The sequence below is a fragment of the Lonchura striata genome, chromosome 6 (genome assembly GCF_046129695.1).
Source record: "Lonchura striata isolate bLonStr1 chromosome 6, bLonStr1.mat, whole genome shotgun sequence".
NCBI classification, from domain to species: domain Eukaryota; kingdom Metazoa; phylum Chordata; class Aves; order Passeriformes; family Estrildidae; genus Lonchura; species Lonchura striata.
The window spans coordinates 44,491,290-44,510,204 of NC_134608.1; the positions used below are offsets into that span (position 1 = coordinate 44,491,290).

Below are 18,915 nucleotides of genomic sequence, written 5' to 3' on the forward strand. Positions count from 1 at the left end.
CCCAGAGGGGCTGGCACCTGTTGTGGGGAAGCATTCATCTTCCTCACATTCAGGGCGTGCAAACACAAACTGATGCACAGTTTGGGTTTTATTTTGTTTTCTCTGTTTCCAATGCAGCAAAGCCTGAGGAGTTTCCAAGGAAACCCCTGGGCCTGGAGCTCTCCCTCAATCCAGTAGCCATAAAGGAAAACACAGCGGCCAATGGCCAGAACGGCCAGGTGGGTGAGCACACTCCAGACAGGGAGCACCATCCCCACAGAGTTCCTGGCACACCAGGAGGAATGACAGTGGTGGAAGCGAGGATTCTCACCTTCCAGGGTAGTGAAGCAGCTGAAGCAACGAATGTGCCTGTTTCGGGTGGGCGGCCACTGGATGAGGAGAGTCAGATGGAGCCCATTGTGGATGGGCAGCCATCATCTCTTCTGAAGGCAAGCGAGACACAGGCTCAGCAACACCTTCTGCCCACGATCCTGCCTCCAGAGCAGCCTCTTCTTGCTCCTGGCTGTGCCGTGGTGGACCATGGAGTCTCCCTCCATGCTTCAGCTGAGCACAGCTCCTTAGACTCCTCTCTCCAAAGCAGGCTGGCTCCTGCCGACTCCAGCACCACTGAGCTTTCTGCTACGGACCAGGCAGTGTGGCAGCCAAATGCTGCTGCCCTGCCAGCAGGAGAACAGGCATCTTCCCTGAGCAGAGACACAGTGCTTGAAGCAGCCGGCTGCCGGCGGCTCTCCTGCACGTCACAGGGTGATGGCTCCCCTGAGAGTGAGCACGGGGAGGAGGTGGCGGATGATAGGCACTGCAGGGCAGTGCTGCCAGACAAAATGGGCCTGAAGCACTCGGCATCCAAAGCTGCATCCACAGGAGAGCTCCTCAGCCTGCGGCACAACGGGCTAGGCAGTGCCACCGGCACCACGCGTTGGCCCGAGGCCGTGGGCGCGCTGCCTGCGCACAGGCAGGCGGGGGGCAGTGTGCCCACCTTGTCCAGCAGAGAGCCGGAGGCAGCAGGGCTGGCCGAGGGCTGCCCCGCCCAGCGGGCACCGTCCCCTGTGGTGGAAGGGAACAGCCCCTATGTCGTTATCAAAACTACCACTCCCCTCCACCTAGCCCATGCGACAGAGCAGGACTTCTTGAACAGAAAGCAGGTGGCATTGCCCCTGTCAGAGACTGGACATCTTCTGCCTACCACCTCCATGCCACCACCTCTTACGGCAGACCCAGAGGAGGAAGAGGTTCAGAAAAGCCTCCAGAAACCATCAAATGCACTGAAAGCCCCACGACCCCCGCTGAGCCCCAAACCAAAATTTGTGCCGCAGGTTGCCAAATCCCACTCAGAGAACAGTTTCCTTTCAGGCTCTCCTTCCTTTGCAAAGCTGCCCAAATCGGTGACGTTCTAGTGGGGATGAGGAAGGGGAAGTTAAGGGAGAAGAAGTGGGTTCTGGAGAAGGACCCTTGCCCCATTTACAGGATCCCCTTCTGTCAGCAGGGCTGTTGGGGTGACAGCACAGCACCATTGCATGTCAAGCTGTGCTTTGGTACGAGCGCCCAGCGAGGAGACGAAGCGGTGGCCACCAGCACTAGGAGACACCAGCAGATTGGATTTGCGTGTTTCCTATGGACAAATTGGAAAATGCTTTCATTTTTTGTTCCTCAAAACTCCCCAGGTCTCATCACTTGGGGAAAGAGGCAGGGCTGATGAGTTTGTTGTGTTTTCTCCTGCTCCTCTCTGCTGTGGGAACCCACGACCAAGCAAGCAGGACAAGGTGTCAGAATCCGAAATGCTTTCTTTACAATGCCCCATCAGCACAGCTACAGCATTGCTTTCAAAGGCCTTTGTAGCAATAGATCTTATTTCCCAGACCTGCAGTTGTAGGCAGCAGAATTTCCAGACAGTGCTATGGCATCCTGGCAGGACACCAGCACCCGCTGCCCCCTCTATGCAATTCCACAAAGCAGTGCCCAGCTCTATCTGGCTCCTGCTGCCATGGTGGATGGTGTTTAGGAAGACAGATTTAACAGCTGCTGAGTCCCTTGGACATCTCCTTGGTGTCACCCTGGTGGGGGGCTGCCAGCCCAGGTTCTCAGGGTGACAAGGACAATGAAGAAGGTGGAGCCTGGTCTCCTGGGCTGAGTGCCCTCTCTGCTGGCCTTTCCTTCCCAGGGCCAGTGCAGCAAGCAGGCTTGCTGCCTTTCTGTTCCCCAAACACGAAAAGGGGCTGCTGGCTCAGGAAACCTGCCTGCACTACCAAGCTGCTGGATGTGTGATGGCATCTAATCACAGTGCCCCAGATAAGTCCACTTTTGCTTTGAGTAAGTTAAGTGTCAAGAGTGGAAAGGACATAGGAATTGGGGAAGGGGGAGCACATTGCTCAGAACTTGATCTTAGCCCTTCTGGTTGAGCCCACAGAGAATTAACAACAGGAAGGAAACTTGGACATGATAGGTGCCCACATGCCCGCTTGCCCTTCATGCACCAAGTCCTAGAGGTCAGTCCATCTCCTCCCCATCCCAAGGTTCTGCACTGCCCAGGCCATTGGCTGGAGATGTGCAGGGATCTGGGGAGACACCCATAGAAAGAGCTGGTCCAAAATTCTGGTTACAGCATCTACTTCACCCCTAAGAGGTGAAGAGACTTCATCAGGAATCCAGATCAGTGAAAAAGCAGGAAGTAGCCCAGATATGCTGGATTTGACTTTGCTGTCCAGAAGGGGTAGCTGCAAGTGCCACCTCAGGTGGGACTGCAAGAGGGATTCCCATTCCTTCAACAGGGATCCTGAGCAAAAGCTCCTTTAAGTTCTAAGAAGACTTGGAAAACTATTTTTTTTTATCTCACAGGCTGCTCCAATTGCATAACCTGTTCTAAAGCCTACCTAAACTTCAGCTAAATTACTTTGTGGGTTCCAGGAGCTGGACTTGATGATCCTGGGGGATCCCTTCCAGCTCAGCATATTCTATGGTTCTATGATTTATCAGGGTTTATTTTGCCTTGTGTATGTGTGGTGGTTTATGTTTGCAGCAGGGAGTGTCAAAGGGAGCACTGGATTTTTTGGATGTAGCCAGCCAGACAACAGCCCCCTCAGCTTCCATTGGAACCCCAGCTCTGTCCCAGGCCCCATCTTCCACTGAGCCTCCAACCTTGCCCATCCTCTCCCTCTGCAGAGCAGGGATAACCCTTTTAGCTACCTCGCAGGGGTGTTGTGAGGAGTCAAGCATTGCTGTTTGAGGAAAAGTGCTCTTTGAATGTTCAGTATTTGTGTTTTGAGACACCACAGGTCCTTTCTAGGACAACGGTGCTGGAATTGTTTTTAATTTAGAGTATGTTTTTCCATAATTGTGCGTAGTTAAACGTTATTTGTATGTTAAAATACCTGAGCAGTATTTCAGGACAGATATCCATTGCCTTTTGCTAGCAGCCCACTGGCCACAAGAGCTCACTGGGAAGCAACAACAAGCATCTGAGAGCTGTTGGTCACATCTTGACTTTGCTTCTGTAGCTTGGGGCTCTGTCCTCTCCTTGAAGCCCACATAGGACTCCTTCTAATGCAGCTGAGCTTCACACATGCAAGAGCTGAGACCTCTTTCCTCTTGTTTTAACCCATTTTCCCTCATTTCACGCACACAGCCTTTGCACATCATATTGCTTGTGCACCCAGACTCCTCACACAGTGTATCTGGGATGTTTTGCAGTATTAACATTTGAAAAGGTGGAGAGCTGTTAAATGCACAGTACTCAATTGCATGGCATTTGGTGCATGATGTTCAACATTAATTTTGGTGGGGAGAGAGGTGGGGTTTGTCCTTCCCTCCAAGCCCTAATGGGAATGAGCAGCAAGGTCCTCAGTCGGGGAACTACCAGCAACATGCGTTGCTGTCCTTGGTATGATGCTGTCGTTGGAACACATCAGTGCATGATCCCCAGGGAGATGGCCACTTCTGGCTCCTCCTCCGCCTCTTGCTGCAGACAAAGCTGCAGCCATGGTGGGTCTGTGGCAGCAAGGGCCTGGCCCAGCCTCAGCTCTTTTCCTGGGAATAGAAGGGAAGGAGAAGGATGAGGGTGGCAGCTCAGCAGCACAAATTGCCTAATAAAGCCACTTGCAGCCTTGCCCAGCCCTCTGCAAGAGTCTTGACCCCTCAGCAAAAACTGCTCTTACTGTGAGCAAACATGGGAAAGCAGCTCCCCCATCCTTGCTCTTGCAGCCTTGAGACAATGCTGGCCTTGCTGCCTTCCATGTAGAGGTAAAGACCAGTGCTGTGGGTTTGGGGTTTTTTAGGTTTAGTTTGTTTTTCTTTGTGTTGTTTGTTTGTGATAGAGCACTTTGAGTGGCTGCAGCACTGACAGCAGGAGCCATGTGACCCAGCTCCAGCAGGGGCCAGAGGGTGAGGTTAGGGTTTCTTGGCCATGCACTTTGAGAGCCTGGCTACTGTCTGCTTTCCTTTTTATTTGCTAGTCTTGTTTACAGTGTGGAACACTTCTTCCATGACTCTTTCTAATGTATTATAATTATTACTTTTAAGAAAAAAGAGAAAACATTTTTATGGCTGCTTTTTTGTTTGTTCAGTTTGTTTTTTTTAAGGAAGGGGGTTTTGGAAACAAAGGTCAATCATTCCTTTTATGCTGATTCAAATTGTCCAGAGTGTTTGGTGCTGTGTTCTACATGGTTGTAGTAATAATGGTTAAAGAAGTTTAGCATAAATTCAGACTCCACAAGGTTTCTTACAGGAACAGAAGCTGCACCAAGACTGGTTGCCTTCTTCTCATGACTTTTAGCTTGGTCCACTGGTTATGTTTCAACTGCAACAGGTCCACCCTGTTCCATCTCTGCTTTCTTTGCTGATTTTTCTACTGTAATTAAATCCAGGCAGCCCCAGCAGCAGTGGAAAGAAAAATGCTTTTTTCTACTTACCACTGTCCTCTCCCAGCTGAGCAAAGAGCAGCATCCCTTCTGACACACAGCTGCTGATCAGCAGCACTGCTGAAGCTTGTTTTTTGGCCAAGATTTTGTGTTTGGAGTTTGTTTTCCTGCCCGTAGGCAGTGTAGAGGGAGGGTTGGATGGGAGGGGGAGCGGGTGGACACAGCTCCTCACACAGCGGGTGGGTGGGTGGGTGCGACTCACACTTGTGAGTCAGGGCTGAGCTGAGTCACGTTTACAGCAGCCACTGGGAGTGTAAGGTAGTGCTGCTGACAGCTGAAGATGCATTTTAAAAAGCTGTGCATGAGCAGTACCTCTGACACACCCCAGATTACATAGCCAGGGCTTCCTGGGCTTAGTTGATGATGGTACTGGTTGCCTTTGAGGTGTTAAATGTGAGCAGTGTTCTGGCTCCCCTGACAGAAAACTGCCACTTGGTGTTAAGCAGCATGTTTATGGTAAACACAAGGCATCTGTCTCTGCCAGAGTAGCACAGAGGGCACAAAGACTGACAGCAGATGGAGGGCTCAGAAGTATCTAAATGGCACCCTAGGATTTAAGAGCAGTGCCTGAAATTGGCATTCCCATGTGTCTATCACCCACTGAGTGCTGTAGGCTGGATTTCCTGCTTCTATTACTGCCCTGACACACCTAAGAGGTAAACAGGAACAAAAATTGTTCTCCAGTGGCCTAAAATTAGCTCATTTGTATTAACTGGTTAAAACCAGGTCTGAAACACCACAGAAGAACAAAAAGAAAGCCCCAGCACCACTGAACACCACAGTGTTTACTGTTACAGAAGCAGCCTGAGGATGCAGCTCTTGGCACACCTCCTGTGCCATTTCACACTGGATGCCAGCACAGAGATGCAGCACTGTGACCAAGGGTGAGATCCCCAGGCAGGAGTGAAGCAAACCAAATCCCTTCTGTGTTCCAGGTGCTCACAAGCAGCCTCATTGCACAAGCTGCTTTGTGTCACCCCCCAGCTCCCATGAACTTGTTGGCTCTCAGGCAGTGCCAGGTGGCATCAGGTTTGAACGTCTGCCACAGTCACTTACGTGACAGGCAGTGCAGTGTTTAGATGTGGTATATATCCAACTGCTAAAACAGCATCCCTGTCAAGGAGAGAGCAGAAGTGTCCAGAAGGGCAGCTTCCCCAAGGGAAGGCAAGTTGTGCTAGGTTTGAGGGTTGTGTTCCTCCATTAAAAAGCCTTGGTTCACTTAGTTGTTGAAAAAACAAAAGGAGTAAGATACTGCTCATTGGTATGCTTGATCCCCAGACTCCCTGCATTTGCCCAATTGTGGTCTTGTGGCTGTGGTACTCTCACCCTGCGAGGACCAGGGACAGGCATGGCTCCACCACCTCCTCTGACAGCATCCCTCCAGCTAATGCAGGAGCCACGGAGCCTCAAACTGGTGCTTGATGGGGCTCTCAGGTGTGGTTTTGGGGGGCTGAGCACCCACTGCAGAGTCCTTCCCAAGGGGAGGAGACCACCCCCTGGGACTTAACAACAGGTAAGCCTAAGCCCTTCCCTCTCTTACCAGAGCAGTGTTAAGACCTCGGGGTGAACATAAGCCATGCCTGTTGTCCAGCCTGAACTGAATGCCTGGCCTCCAGCTGCTTCCAGGAGCACCAGGTCATGGCATGCTCCCTGCAGCAAGGAGGTGTCAGCACGGGAGCTGCTCATGTCCCTGAGGGGATAGGAGGGTAGACAGCCCCTGTGTCATTCCAGCGGTACCCCTTGCCCCTCCTGTGCCCCCAGGGCCTGAGTGCTGCTCACAGGGGACAAAAAGGAGGATAATCCTAAAGCCCAAGGTTACAGATACCCATTTGATGGACAGCATTGGGACCAGCAGCCAAGTGAATGTCATAGATGGTGTTGAGGCTGCTGCTTAAATCCTAGTGGTCTTATCAGCTGGGGACTGGTCCTCCCGCTACCTCTTCCTGTGCAGTTGGTATTTGCCAATATTATCATCCCCCTTTTCCTGTCCTCACAGCAGCTCTCCAGCTCCCAGAGCTGGTCCCCAAAGCAGAATTGCAAACTCCCCAAGCTGTGCTCAGCTCTGGCGTCCTGGCAGCCCCAGGAGCTGGGACAGGCAGGAGACCAGGTCTGTCCTCGCTGCTCACTGGCTCTCTGCCAAACCCCGGCTGTGCTCATCCCCATCCCTGCCCACCTCCCATGACAGAAAGCTCATCAACCGCTGCATGCCTCCACACAAGGCTTCAGCCAGTTGGTACTGAATAATTTATGCTAAGTGGAGCCTGGAGCAGAGAAACTGAGAGGGAGTGAGCAAGGCTTTATGCTACTTTAGGCTCTGCTCCCAGGATATAGGGGGAGAGAGATGGGTGTGCTGTGTCTGGCAGCTTTGTGCCCCAGCCAGTTTGGCTGGGCCTGGGAGTGTTCCTCTTGGGCTTGCTGTGCTGCTCACCTGCTGCTGTCATGCTCCTTGTGTGCTACAGGGGGACCATGGCAGCAGTGGATGGGACTTGGGGAGCAGAGCAAGGGCACTCTCAGTCCCAGCAGCTCTTGCTAGGGCTGGTACTATGGCTCTCCTAGGCTACTGACCCTGTACTCAACCCACAGCAGGAGCAAAGTTGTTGAATATGGGGCCAAGCCTATGCCTTTTCCCCTTCCCACCAGCTGCTGGTGGCCAGGATCATCGTGGCTGTCACACCATCCTCTAAGCAATGTCACCCCCTTCCTACAGCACATCCCATAAGTATAAAGCAGTGTATGGAGGAAATAACAGCCTGGCAGTTTAAAGAGGCAGGTCTGACCACTTCCCAAACCATCTCCCAAATCCTACTGTCTAAGGAGCTGAGGAGGCCCACAGGGCGTACACCAGCATCCTCTTCACCTAGAAGGATGTGAACACCAGGAGACAACCAAACCACAGCTGAAACATCTCACCAGGAGATGGAGCAGGTGTACCCATCCCACGAGCATCCTTACTCACTGGCAGCAGTTACAAAAGAGCCCAAGATGGGGATGGAGAAGGCTTAGAAGGCACACATGAAGATGTGAGTCCAAGGGATTGGAGTCACTAAAGCCTGGCTATTCTTCCACACAGTAAAACAGGCTCCTCCTAAGACACAGAGAAAAGTAAACTAACTTCCAATTTTATCCAAAACTGGTATGAGGTCCCTTAGAGGTACCTGTGGCTACACAGGATGCAATATCACAAGCCCCTCTTCCAGCCATTCCATTGAGAGCCTGGACGATTCTGGTGCCCTGCAGGCCACTCAGCTTGGCCTCACATCAGAGCCCTGCTCCTGGAACATCTAAGCCTACAGACTTAGATAACCTCAGGCTTAGGGAAGCTGCTTCTTGAGTGGCTTTGCTTACCTTTATGGTGAAGGCAAGAAGTGATACAGAAGTACTGCTTAGGCTGGAAAGGTTTGCAGCACTGGCTGTAGTCCAGAAGGGAAACCTGGTCTGCTCCTCTACCCAATCACACTGCAGGTGAGGAGGATGAAGCCAGCATTTAGCCAAAGCTGCTCTGCAATACTCAACCTTTCATTCAGCTGCCCCCACCACCACCCTCACATCTCAGGTCTCACTGCAGCACCGAGTCATTGCTGCCAGCTCCTGCACAACCCAGGTCTTTGCCAAAGCCCTCGGCAAGCACAATGCACTCACCTACTTTGGAGGTACCCTCTCTGCTGGCTTAGGAGAATGCTCCTGTGGAAGCCCTCACAGACCAAAAGGCATGAGATCTGTTCCAACACTTGATCAGCATCTTTAAGGACTTATAAGTAATTCTGGCAGTTGACTCAGCTGTAATGTCTCTGGAGCCCTGACCCCTCTGTAACAGGTGTGGGGCACTTGAATGATGTGAGAGAAGAACATGTATTATATGTCTGTCCTGAGACACCTGGACCTGACCAGGCTATAACAGACCTTGTCAGCTATTCTGTAATTTAAGTATGGGTTCAAAGGTGACACTCCTCCATCATGGGCTATGCAGTCTCAACATAATCAGTAGGATGCTGACGGAAGCCTTCTCACAGCTGGTTTTTATGCTGGCTGGAGATCCACAGCACAAGTTTAGTTCAGTTTTGCCATGGCCAGCTGAAGAGATCACAACAGCCAGAGATGAGCTTATGTACTCAAATATAGCAAAAAGCTCACTTCTGTGGACTCTTTTCCAGCTTCAGCTGTGCAACAGGAATAATCCTGAGCTCGTGCCTCTGAAGCAGAACTGGGGTACGCAACAAGCTCCTTGTCATAAGGGAAACAACTGCAGTGTCTGAAAACTTCATCTTCCAGTCCAGGGTACTTCTAGAACAAATGTGCCTTGAATAACTATGGGGAAGATTAACTCCAAACCCCTCAATTTCTTCTCCAAACCTACATCAGTGAAACTGTGATCCTGGCATTACTTTCAGACTTGTGAAGTTCAGCTAGCACATCAGAACACATCGTGAGCTCATGTACCGACCTCCTGCCTGTCAGGAGGGGTCAGGAAGATGATGTCCTGTCCCCAAATCATCAGTGAAGAAGCCACGTCAAGAGTAACAACTCCACCCGAGAGAAGTGATACAATCTAATTTTTGCCAACAGCAAAGATCAGACCAGATCATGGCTGATATATCTTGATCTGTTGTGATTTTCCTCCTCCAACAAAGATGCAGTATGACAATACACAATTAATACGTGGTTTTTGGAGAAGATGTATGGTATCAAGCTTTTAGCGCCTCCTTTTGCTTCTAACCTACCTCCAACTTTTAGCATTGACTTCAACAATGACCTGACTCTGGATTTCTTGTGACCTAATTACAGCAAAAAACAAACAAACTCCTGTGATGGTCCTGTCACTGACTAGGACTGTCTGACAAGCTTGAAAATCTTACCCTGAGTGCAGAAACCTCTCTGAAAGGGAGATGCTCTTACTTCAGCTTCCTGCTCCTCACCAAACTCTTCTAAGTAGTTTGTATTCTGGCCAGTGATGTTGTAGCATATCCTCACCGAGATGTGCCAGTTTCTTGGAACTGCAGCTATTGCCTGCCCTGTGAAGACACCTTGGCCCTGGCACTCCCTGGAGCTCCTCAGCTTCCTTGACCGCAGCTCCCAGTACTTGACTCCCATTGACATCTGTCTCCCAGCCAGAAATGAGAGGAGAGGACATGAGGGAGGTGTTGTGCCAAAAAGAGCTGACAGGAAAGGAATCAGGTAAGCAACAAATGCAGTCCCTTGAGAGAGCCCCAGAGTGTTAATTCTCCTCTGAAGGCCTCCAGATAGATCTATCCCATCCTTCACCAAGGGCCTGGGGAAGAAAGGGGTAAGTGCTACTGCAGACAAAGAGCACCAGGTTCCCAGTGCAGTAATACTACCAAGCAGGGGCCCCCATGTCATATTCTAGAAGGACAAAGTATCCCTGTCCTGTGGCCCTCAAGATGCTAACTTTAGGAACAACACCCATACTTCCAGTCTTCACACTTGAAACAACTCAGAGTAGGAGGTAGAGGCTCCTTGGAGTCTCTGGTCCAGTCCCACCATGTAACACCAGGTTCTGCATCTTCAGCAGTCCTCCAGCACACGGACAGACACTGCTGTAAACAGCACACCCAGCTAAAGGCAGGGCACTCTCCCCTTGGGCAACTTCTCCCACTCCAGGGACTGGTATCAGCCCTTCTGCGGGAACAGGGTGCCAGGCAGCTGCAGCCAGGGTGGGGGCTGTGCCCTACAGCAGTTCAGAGCAGGCATTTACTGAAAGCAAGCCATTAGCACAAGTCCTCTCTTGCCCAGGCCAAAAGCAAAGACAATACCCGCAAGGAGCATGGGAGTTGGATTCTGTTGCTTTAATTCTGCTGCTGCCTGGCATGACAGAGGATGGGGAGTGGGATAGGAGGTTGCCTGTAAGGATGCTAGGAAGCCCTGGGTGGTCTTTGCCTTTATGCTGGGGGTGACCAGGTTTCATTTACTAGTTTTGCCATGTGACTCACATGCCACCCTTGCTACTCCCAACCCAGTCCAACCTTGGCTGCCAAACCCAGCACCTCTTCAGGCCTGGGCTAGCCCATGCAGAACAGCTCCCTGCTGCATTCAGCTGGATCACCTTCCCCCTTTGATGCTTCTAATTCTGGATGCCAGGTAAATTAGCCTGTGTAATAGCTTGGAAAAGGGAAAGACAGCGAGTCTTTCCCTTGGTAGCTTGTTCCCAGCAAGACAAGCTACCCACTTCACTGAATGCAATACCTTGTCTTGGGGCTGCAAGTGAAAGGCAAGTAGGTTAGACCTCAGGCAAAAACCCCAAAGGAGCAGAACTGAACAAAGACAGGGTTCCCAACAGATTAGCCCTTATCCAAAACACTCTTCCCCACTCGAAACTCAGGGAGTGGAAGCCTGAATCCTGTAGTCTTAGTTGCTGAGCAGCCAGACAGCTTCTGCACTGCAGGAGAGCCCTTCTTGACCAGTCAGGAAGTTGTGCACAGGTCAGACAAGGATTTGCTTACCTGTACATACTGGAGCAGCCCAAGGTGTATGTGCTACAAAGGTGTTAGCATACCTAGGGCTGGAGGGGACCAAAAAGTCCCCAAATCTACCTCTAGAGCACAACACATGATGGAGGTCATGTGCCAAAAAGAGCTGACAGGAAAGGAATCAGGGAAGCAACAAACTGGTACCAGCTGAGGTGAAATCAGCTCTCGAATCGCCTTGCTGATGCTTCTTCCCTTCCAGGCATTGCATCTGAGGCCATAAATCCCACAAGGACTAGGCTGAAAGCAAAGCATTCAAGGGGTGCCAAGGACAGGTTTGGACTGGTTGCACTCTTCCACCCTCCCAAAACTTTGGGCCAGCAGAGTTCCAGGTGGGTTGAAGAGGACATGACAAAGACTTGCTGGAGACAGAGACAAGATGTCTTGCCATGAGAGCTTGTGTCTCCCACCCCAATCACCTCCATGATCTACAGCATGACCTTGGTCTGTGGAGAGAAAATTTCGGCACCCTTTCCTCCCCACCATCCCACCAGTGATCCTTCTGGAGCACCAGCAGCAGCAGCCTCTGGAAGGAGGACACACCCATCAAGGTGATTTGTTGAGACAATCAAATAATAATTTACTGTGATTCAATCTGTGGCTTTGTACAGTTGCCGGGTTGGGAGGAGGTCAAAGGATAAGGGGACGGGGATTAAAAAAAAAAAAAAAAAAAAGTTGCTTGCCGCAGACTTGGGTGAAGTGCGAGATAGTCCTTGGAGGGCCTCATGCTCCCCCTGTCCTCTTCATCCTGCTTCTCTCCCCCCCCCCAATACTTCTCCTCTGAATCCGTTTGCTTGCTTCTTCCTTTGCTTCACCTCTTTCCTTGCACACTGCACAGTGGGAACCTCGCCAAGACACGGTCCAGACAGCTGAAACAGAAGAGGACACTCATGAGCACCCATTCCCCATCAGAACAAGCAGGGCTGTTCCTAGTACTCACTCCTCACATTTTGGGATGACCCTGTTAGTGCCCACAGAGCAAACCAAAAGGTTACACAGGTCTTAGAGGCCTGGGCCTGTCTCAGCAAAGCATCTGTACATCAGCTGAAGGAACAAGTCTTGGAGTCAGTGGAGTGATGGGTGAGCTTTGGGCACCTCACCAGACCTTCTGCCTCTTTCTAAACCTTGTGGGAGGGGGCACTGTTTGGGAAGATCTTTCCACCTCCTCCAGGGATGATGGGAACTACAAAATTAGTCCGGGGCAAATAAAGCCAAATTTTGTTGACCACAACACCACCCTTCTTCTCCCCAAATCCCAGCATATCTTTGCCTCACTTCTCCTTTTGTGCCTTGATGTTCCTCCCTCTCTGCTCTTGGGCACTGCAGCCAGATTAAGCGGGAGGTCAGGTTTCCAGTTTCTGTCTGAGCAGAAAAAGACAAAGGCAACTTGCAAGGTATGTTCTCTTAATAGAGAGAAGTGTTTCCAAGTGACCCTTTTCCAGCCCTTCTTGCCCAAGCTGGTGCTGCCACTGGGCTGTGACAAGGATTGGGCTCCTGGCAGTCAGTGTAAGGGAGCAGCACTGGCTGCCAAGCCCATGCCGTCAGCTGTGAGCCAGAGCAGGAAACAAGCCTTGAGCTCACATCCCCATCCGGAGGAAATGCTCCTGAACATCTGGAGGACACAAACATCTGGAAAATCTCCCTTAGCAGTGATAAGTGTGCTGGGCACAGCATTCAGTTCAGCCCCCAGCCGACCTCACACGCCTCAGCTGCGAGTGGAGGGGTGGGGTTCTGGGGTGGGTGTTTGCTCATAGGAAACAAATGTTGCCAGCACTGTTTTGTTGGGGATTTTTTTTTCTTGGGACTGGGGGACAGGAAGAGCTCTGCTGTGCTCATGGCCTCTAGCTCAAAAAACATAAGAGGAAACCTGCTGTTCATCTCCACCTTTATGAGACCCTCTTAACACCATCTCTGGATACAGTGCACTTCTCTTTACGACTCCAGCAGTTATTTAAAGGGGTGAAGGGCCAGTCCAGGTGCTTGGGAGAATCCCCAGAAGACATTCATGCACGCTTTTGTCCCAGTCAACCTTAGAGATAGATCTCCTTGGTGGACCTAGTTACTCCTCTCTAAACTTCTGCCATGAAGGAGTTTGTTACACAGCCAGATGTTCCCAGGCCTTATACTTAAAGCCAGACAGCACATGCAGGGACAATAATATGAACTCACCCTGACTGCTATCCAGCAGTGTTTTAAATAAACTCATAATTAAAAAAAAAAAAAAATGAGGAAAGAAAAACAGGCAAGAACATAAACAATCTGAAAAATACTGTTTCTGGCTCCCAGCACACACAATTTATAAAAGCAAACAGCCCCCTTATGGCTAATTCTCAACATTGCATCAGTTCCAAATATCCCAGGGGATTTATCTAATGGTGAAAACTCTTCTGAGGAACACAGGACTTTTCACAGCAAGACAGGTCTGCTCTAAAACTTTAAGATGAGGCAATTTATGTGAGTGCATGAGGAGGCAATGCACCCAGCCAGCTCTTCATCTGAACCCTTGTAGATCCAGTCAGGTGAGCATGCAGTGATCTGTACACCTTCAACACCAGCTTAACTCCTCTTTTAGAGCAGCAGCATGAGAAGAAGCTTTCCTGGGGAAAGCACAACAAAATATTATTTTTTTCAAATATTCTGTTGTATAGAATTCTGTTGCACAAAATGAGGGGGAGAAATAAACAACCCTTTCCTGCCACACACTTCCTCAGGGAAGTGGGAATTTTGACTTACCTATGTTTTCACAGAAAAACACTATATCGATCAGAAAGGTGTTTCATTAAACAATACCTGCTGCTGAAATTGATCCTGTTGCACTTGTTTGCTGGCTAGTGCATCTGCACTCACCTCCTGCCCTGCTTCCAATGTTTCCCCACTGCACCTCATGTCCTGCTTCCAGCACTTACCAGAGTCACGATACCACACATTTACAGTTCATGCAGCCGGGGCCGCTCTCATCCGGGGGATTCAGCTTGCGCAGCTTATGCTGCCGGATCTCCCGCACCAAGGTGTAGAAGGCATCCTCAACGCCCTGGGGAAAAAGCACGGCTTGAAGCAGCTGCCCACTCTGAGGGACAGTGGAGAGAGGAGAGGGCTCTGCTCCCCAGCAAGGTGTCTCTAGCACTGTCCAGCAGTGCAGATTGCAGAGTTAAAGGTACAGAACCAAGCTGGGAAGACTAACAGGGACCTGAGTGTGGCTCTTAAACAGAGAGCAAGTCTGAATGAGCAACCACAAGGATAAGGATCTCTGAAGTCCCTGAGATTCATCAGCTCTCAGCAGTCTGAATAAGGTCTACCACCCAAGAGAAAAGCCACTACTAGACCACTGAAGGTCTCAGTTCCATTTCTACCTCTGTGATCTGGGAGCTCCACATGTCCTTTCAGCACTGGTATATTCTGCCAAAATAGACCATGGATGAGGTTAACCAAGTGACCTGAGCTTAGCTGACTTGCAGTGACTCTAGAGGTTATTCCAGCGCCTTGGAGAAAGCCCTGAGAAGGCATCTTCTCTTCACTGCTGCCACAGCATGATGAGGCACTTCTCATGATGGGAGCTCAAGCCTGGACTGGGAGGGAACATCCTGAGGGAGGGAGCATTTAGCCTTGAGGAAGCAACTAAGCCCAGCCCTAACACCCATCTGTCTGCAAGGTGGTGCCTGCCCGTTCCTGCCCCTCCAGGGCAGCAATGGAGGAAAGAAAAGAAAAAGAGCATTTTGTTTAAAAGTCTCCTCCTACCTGTCTGGTTTTGGCAGACGTTTCTATGTAGGGGATCCCGTAGCTCCGGGCTAGGTCCTGCGCTTGCCGGGTCTCCACTGTCCGCGCAGGGAGGTCACATTTATTCCCCACCAGCACCATGGGAACATCATCTGAGTCTTTCACCCTCTTGATCTGCTCCCTGAAGGGAAGGCAGTGTGAAGAAGTGAAGGAGCAGGTCCAGAACACTCCCCACCAGTATCTTTGTTAAGATTTGACAGATACCCCTCACTCATGTTGAAAGCCTTGTGTTGAGTTTTCAGGAAAATGTAAATGACTATGGCACACAAGTAAGTAAACAACAAAATAGTTAAGGCACTTCTGGAAATTAAAACCAAACATACTTCTGCTCTTTAAATGCAACTATTTACAAAACAACTTGAATAATGAAAATCTATATTAAGACATGAGCTTAAGATAGTTTAAGTTAAATAAAAATGAATTCTCAAGCAGTTACCTGTGCTATTTCCAACATTTTAGTCAAGTAATCTCCCCCAAATGGGGGGAAAAAATAAAAAATCACCTGCAACCAGAATTTGCTGAGCTGATGAAGTGGCTTTTGGCAGCTGTAACCTTTTCTGCAGATGCACAGGCAGTATTTGCTCCCTTTCAGTTTAGTTCAGGTCACTCAAAGTTGAGAAACCAACTGGGAACTAAAAGAGCTGTAATGCTCACTTCTTCATCCCAACATTGGATCTAAAACTAGGTGGGCGAGGATGAGATCTATCACTTCTAAAAATCTTGAAGGCCATTATGTCCACCAAAAATCCATTCAATTCCCTTCTGATAGATAATAACTTCCTTTGTTTAATAAATCATTTAACTTAAGATGCAAAACAGCTTTTCTTTTTGTGCATGGGTCCAGAACATTTAACGTGGTTTTAATTTAACAAATAAAAGATTTAAAATGCCAATTTCTGCATTTTAATTGAATCCAAATCTCCAACCAAAGGCAGCTGGACATTCACGCACAAAAGAATCAATCATCTTTTTCTAATGTAGTAGAACATAAAAATGAAGTCTGACTATATACACGATATGCCATAAAGCCATTTAAATGTTCTGTGTAACATCCTGATCAGCAAATGCAAGTACTAAATTTAGTGCACAGGCTACATTTAGCTGAAAAGAGATACCTCCAAATGGTTGCTAACCAGGGAGACCAGCAGTTCTCTGGGGAATATTCTTTTAAAAGTGCAAACACAAAGAGCACAGGCTAAAGGAGATGAAAACTAGTGATTTACATCATGATGGATTGAAATCAAGCCATCCTTTGAACAATTCACAGGCACCAGCCCTAGTACAAGGATGAATGCTGCTCAATCCCTCAGGTGCTTTAGGAAAATCCCATCCGTTGTCCTTTGGTGCAGCTAAAAGAAGCCAAATTAGTGCACCTGTGCAGCTATTACACTCATCAGCCTTTTGATGAGACTGAAACCTCAGCAGCTCCAAAGCAGCACCTCTGACTATGGAGCAAGGAAGGGATGTGCCTGCCCTCGGAACAACAGGATTACTGGGACCCTGGTTTACGATGAGGGACTGGGATACACAGTCCCTTGTGGGCAGTGACTGAGCAAGGACAGGCAGAGCCATCTCCTGCATCCTCTGAAAGTGCCTGCCATCGCAGCCAAGGCTCAGAAAAAGGCACAAGCAGAGTGATCCCTCCCTAAAGTAGCACTGGGGTAAACAGGAAAGATTCCTGCTGTGTTTACATCACCCCCTTGACTCTTCAGCTCTGCAGGGGTGACATCAACAGAGAGGAGAACTGGGATGGGTACTGGGATGGCATCCCTGCTTTGTCACCACTTCCCCATACATCTGCTTGGGCAAATCACCTCACTGGTGCCCTGACTCCCCTTCTGCTCCATCTTTGCCCCGGTTGAAACCAAGCTCCAGTGGGGCAGGAGTCTCTCCACACATGTGTGTGCAGCTGGAAGATCACAGCCTGGTCATGACCGTGGACAGCAGGGCAAACAGCTCTCCCTGTCCTTCCCAGCCTCCTCTCCCACCTCTGGGGCCAGCAGAAGTCACTGAGATCGACTGTGCTAACAAAGCAATTCCACTAATGAGGGAGGGAAGGGAGGGGGGTCATACAGGATCAGCTCTCTCTTTAGTCACCATAAACACTTAAACATTACATTACCCGTCCCCAAAGGCCACAAGCAATCCCTTCGGAAGGGTTTTATTGGAGGCACTGACATTAGCCGTCTGCTCTGTCTCTTCCCTGGGGAATGGCCACTTGAGCTAATTGTCTTTGCTGGCAGTCTGTGCTTCCACCATGGGGCCTGATCTAAAAGGGTGGGCAGGAGAGTGCAGCAGCAAGGCCTCCCTTTAAATAGGGCAAGAGGGAAAGGGCCCTTCCCAGGATACTGACCTGTACTGGTGAATATCTTCAAAGGACTTGGTGTTGTTGATGGCGAAGACACACAGGAATCCTTCCCCTGTTCTCATGTACTGGTCTCTCATGGCACTGTACTCCTCCTGCCCTGCAGTGTCCAAGATGTCTAACAAACAGGTCTCTCCATCAATGACTACTTGCTTTCTGTAGGAATCCTGCAGGCCAGGAGAGGGAAAGAAAGGAGGATGCATTAAGGAGGGGGTTTGGATCTCGCTAAACAAGGGGACGCAGCGAGTGCATCCCTGGTAAGATGCCAGGTTATGGTCTGCCTATGTTCAGCTTCCATTAAAGAGACTACTCAATCTCTTTCAAGAATGGGAGGAAAAGGAAAAATAATTTAAACAAACCCAAAAGAAAGGAAAAAGGGAGCAGCTAAGCAGGTTTCTCCTTGTCTGTTAGAACCACAGAGAAGACAGCTCTCAGCTTGCTCTCCCCATTTCCAGCCCTGCCTCTGGCAGACCAGGTGCAGCTTCACCTCTATCATGTCGCATAGCCCTCAACAAGTATTTCCTAAGCATTGTTTAGTCTTAGCTCTAATTCCTTCTGCTGAGGATGAGGAAGGACACTCAGGAAAGGAGTTTTGACCAGCCAGGGCTTCCAGTCACATCTGTGATCCGCAGGCCTGGAAGGTGTTTAAGATAACCTGGAAATCCAGTGCCTCCAATGCATCGTAAATCAGGCACCAGAGGCAATACTGCCATCAGTAAGGTTTCAGACTGGGTTTGATGGTAAACCTCTTCTTTAAACATGAGGAAAAAAAATAAAATCACACTCTGAACAGGGTGTTTCCCACAACCAGTCTGTGCCCAGAGGGCTCCATGAGAGGTAAGAACTATCCGGGCAGGCCCTTTGAAGCTGGGAAGCTTGCAGCAAAGGCAATCATAACTTGTCATAGATGTGAGAAGGTCTGGAAATCACCCCGAGCATCCCACAAAAGGTTTCATTTTCACAGCAGGTTCCTCAAAGCACTGCTCCTCCCTGTGCTCAGTCTCATCAGCAGCGATGCTGTGGGGTAGCCCTGCATGGAGGACATCACTCATCCCTCTCCAAAAGCCATCCCCTGTGGACAGTGCAGCATCCTCAGCTGTCAGCAAGAGAAGGAAGCCAAAACAAAAGGTATGAAAAAGGTACAAGTCAGCAATACAACCACACAGTGCTTTGCAGCCACTCGCAGAGGCTTCGGCTGCAGTTTAAAATGAATTCAAATGTCGGCTGCTCTTCCAACGACCACAACAATGTTATCAGATGAGCTTTGCAGGTCTGCAGACAAACAGCTGACACAGCAAAGGGCACCAACAGGACCAGCAGCAGCACAGAAAGGGAATAGGGCCAACATGGCCTCTATCCTTTGGTTCATTACAACATCGTCATTTGC

General features: G+C 49.8%; 2 protein-coding genes across 4 annotated transcripts in view; one reads left to right on the top strand and one right to left on the bottom strand.

Moving 5' to 3' along the window:
• LOC110484447 (USP6 N-terminal-like protein) overlaps positions 1–4,537 on the top strand; it is a 75,495-nt gene extending 70,958 nt beyond the window's left edge. For all 3 annotated transcript variants that reach the window (XM_021555065.3, XM_021555067.3, XM_021555066.3), the window contains one exon: positions 118–4,537. In XM_021555065.3, the coding sequence (XP_021410740.2) occupies positions 118–1,394 (1,277 nt within the window). In that variant the 3' untranslated portion in view covers positions 1,395–4,537. The remainder of the gene's footprint in view (positions 1–117) is intronic.
• Positions 4,538–11,944: 7,407 nt separating this feature from the next.
• The window catches only part of HRAS (HRas proto-oncogene, GTPase), a 39,613-nt gene continuing 32,642 nt past the window's right edge, over positions 11,945–18,915 (bottom strand). The window contains exons 3-6 of the mRNA XM_021555069.2: positions 17,517–17,695; positions 15,125–15,284; positions 14,296–14,420; positions 11,945–12,258 (exon numbers count right to left, since the gene is read on the bottom strand). Coding sequence (XP_021410744.1) covers positions 14,301–14,420; positions 15,125–15,284; positions 17,517–17,695 — 459 coding nt within the window. The 3' untranslated portion in view covers positions 11,945–12,258; positions 14,296–14,300. The remainder of the gene's footprint in view (positions 12,259–14,295; positions 14,421–15,124; positions 15,285–17,516; positions 17,696–18,915) is intronic.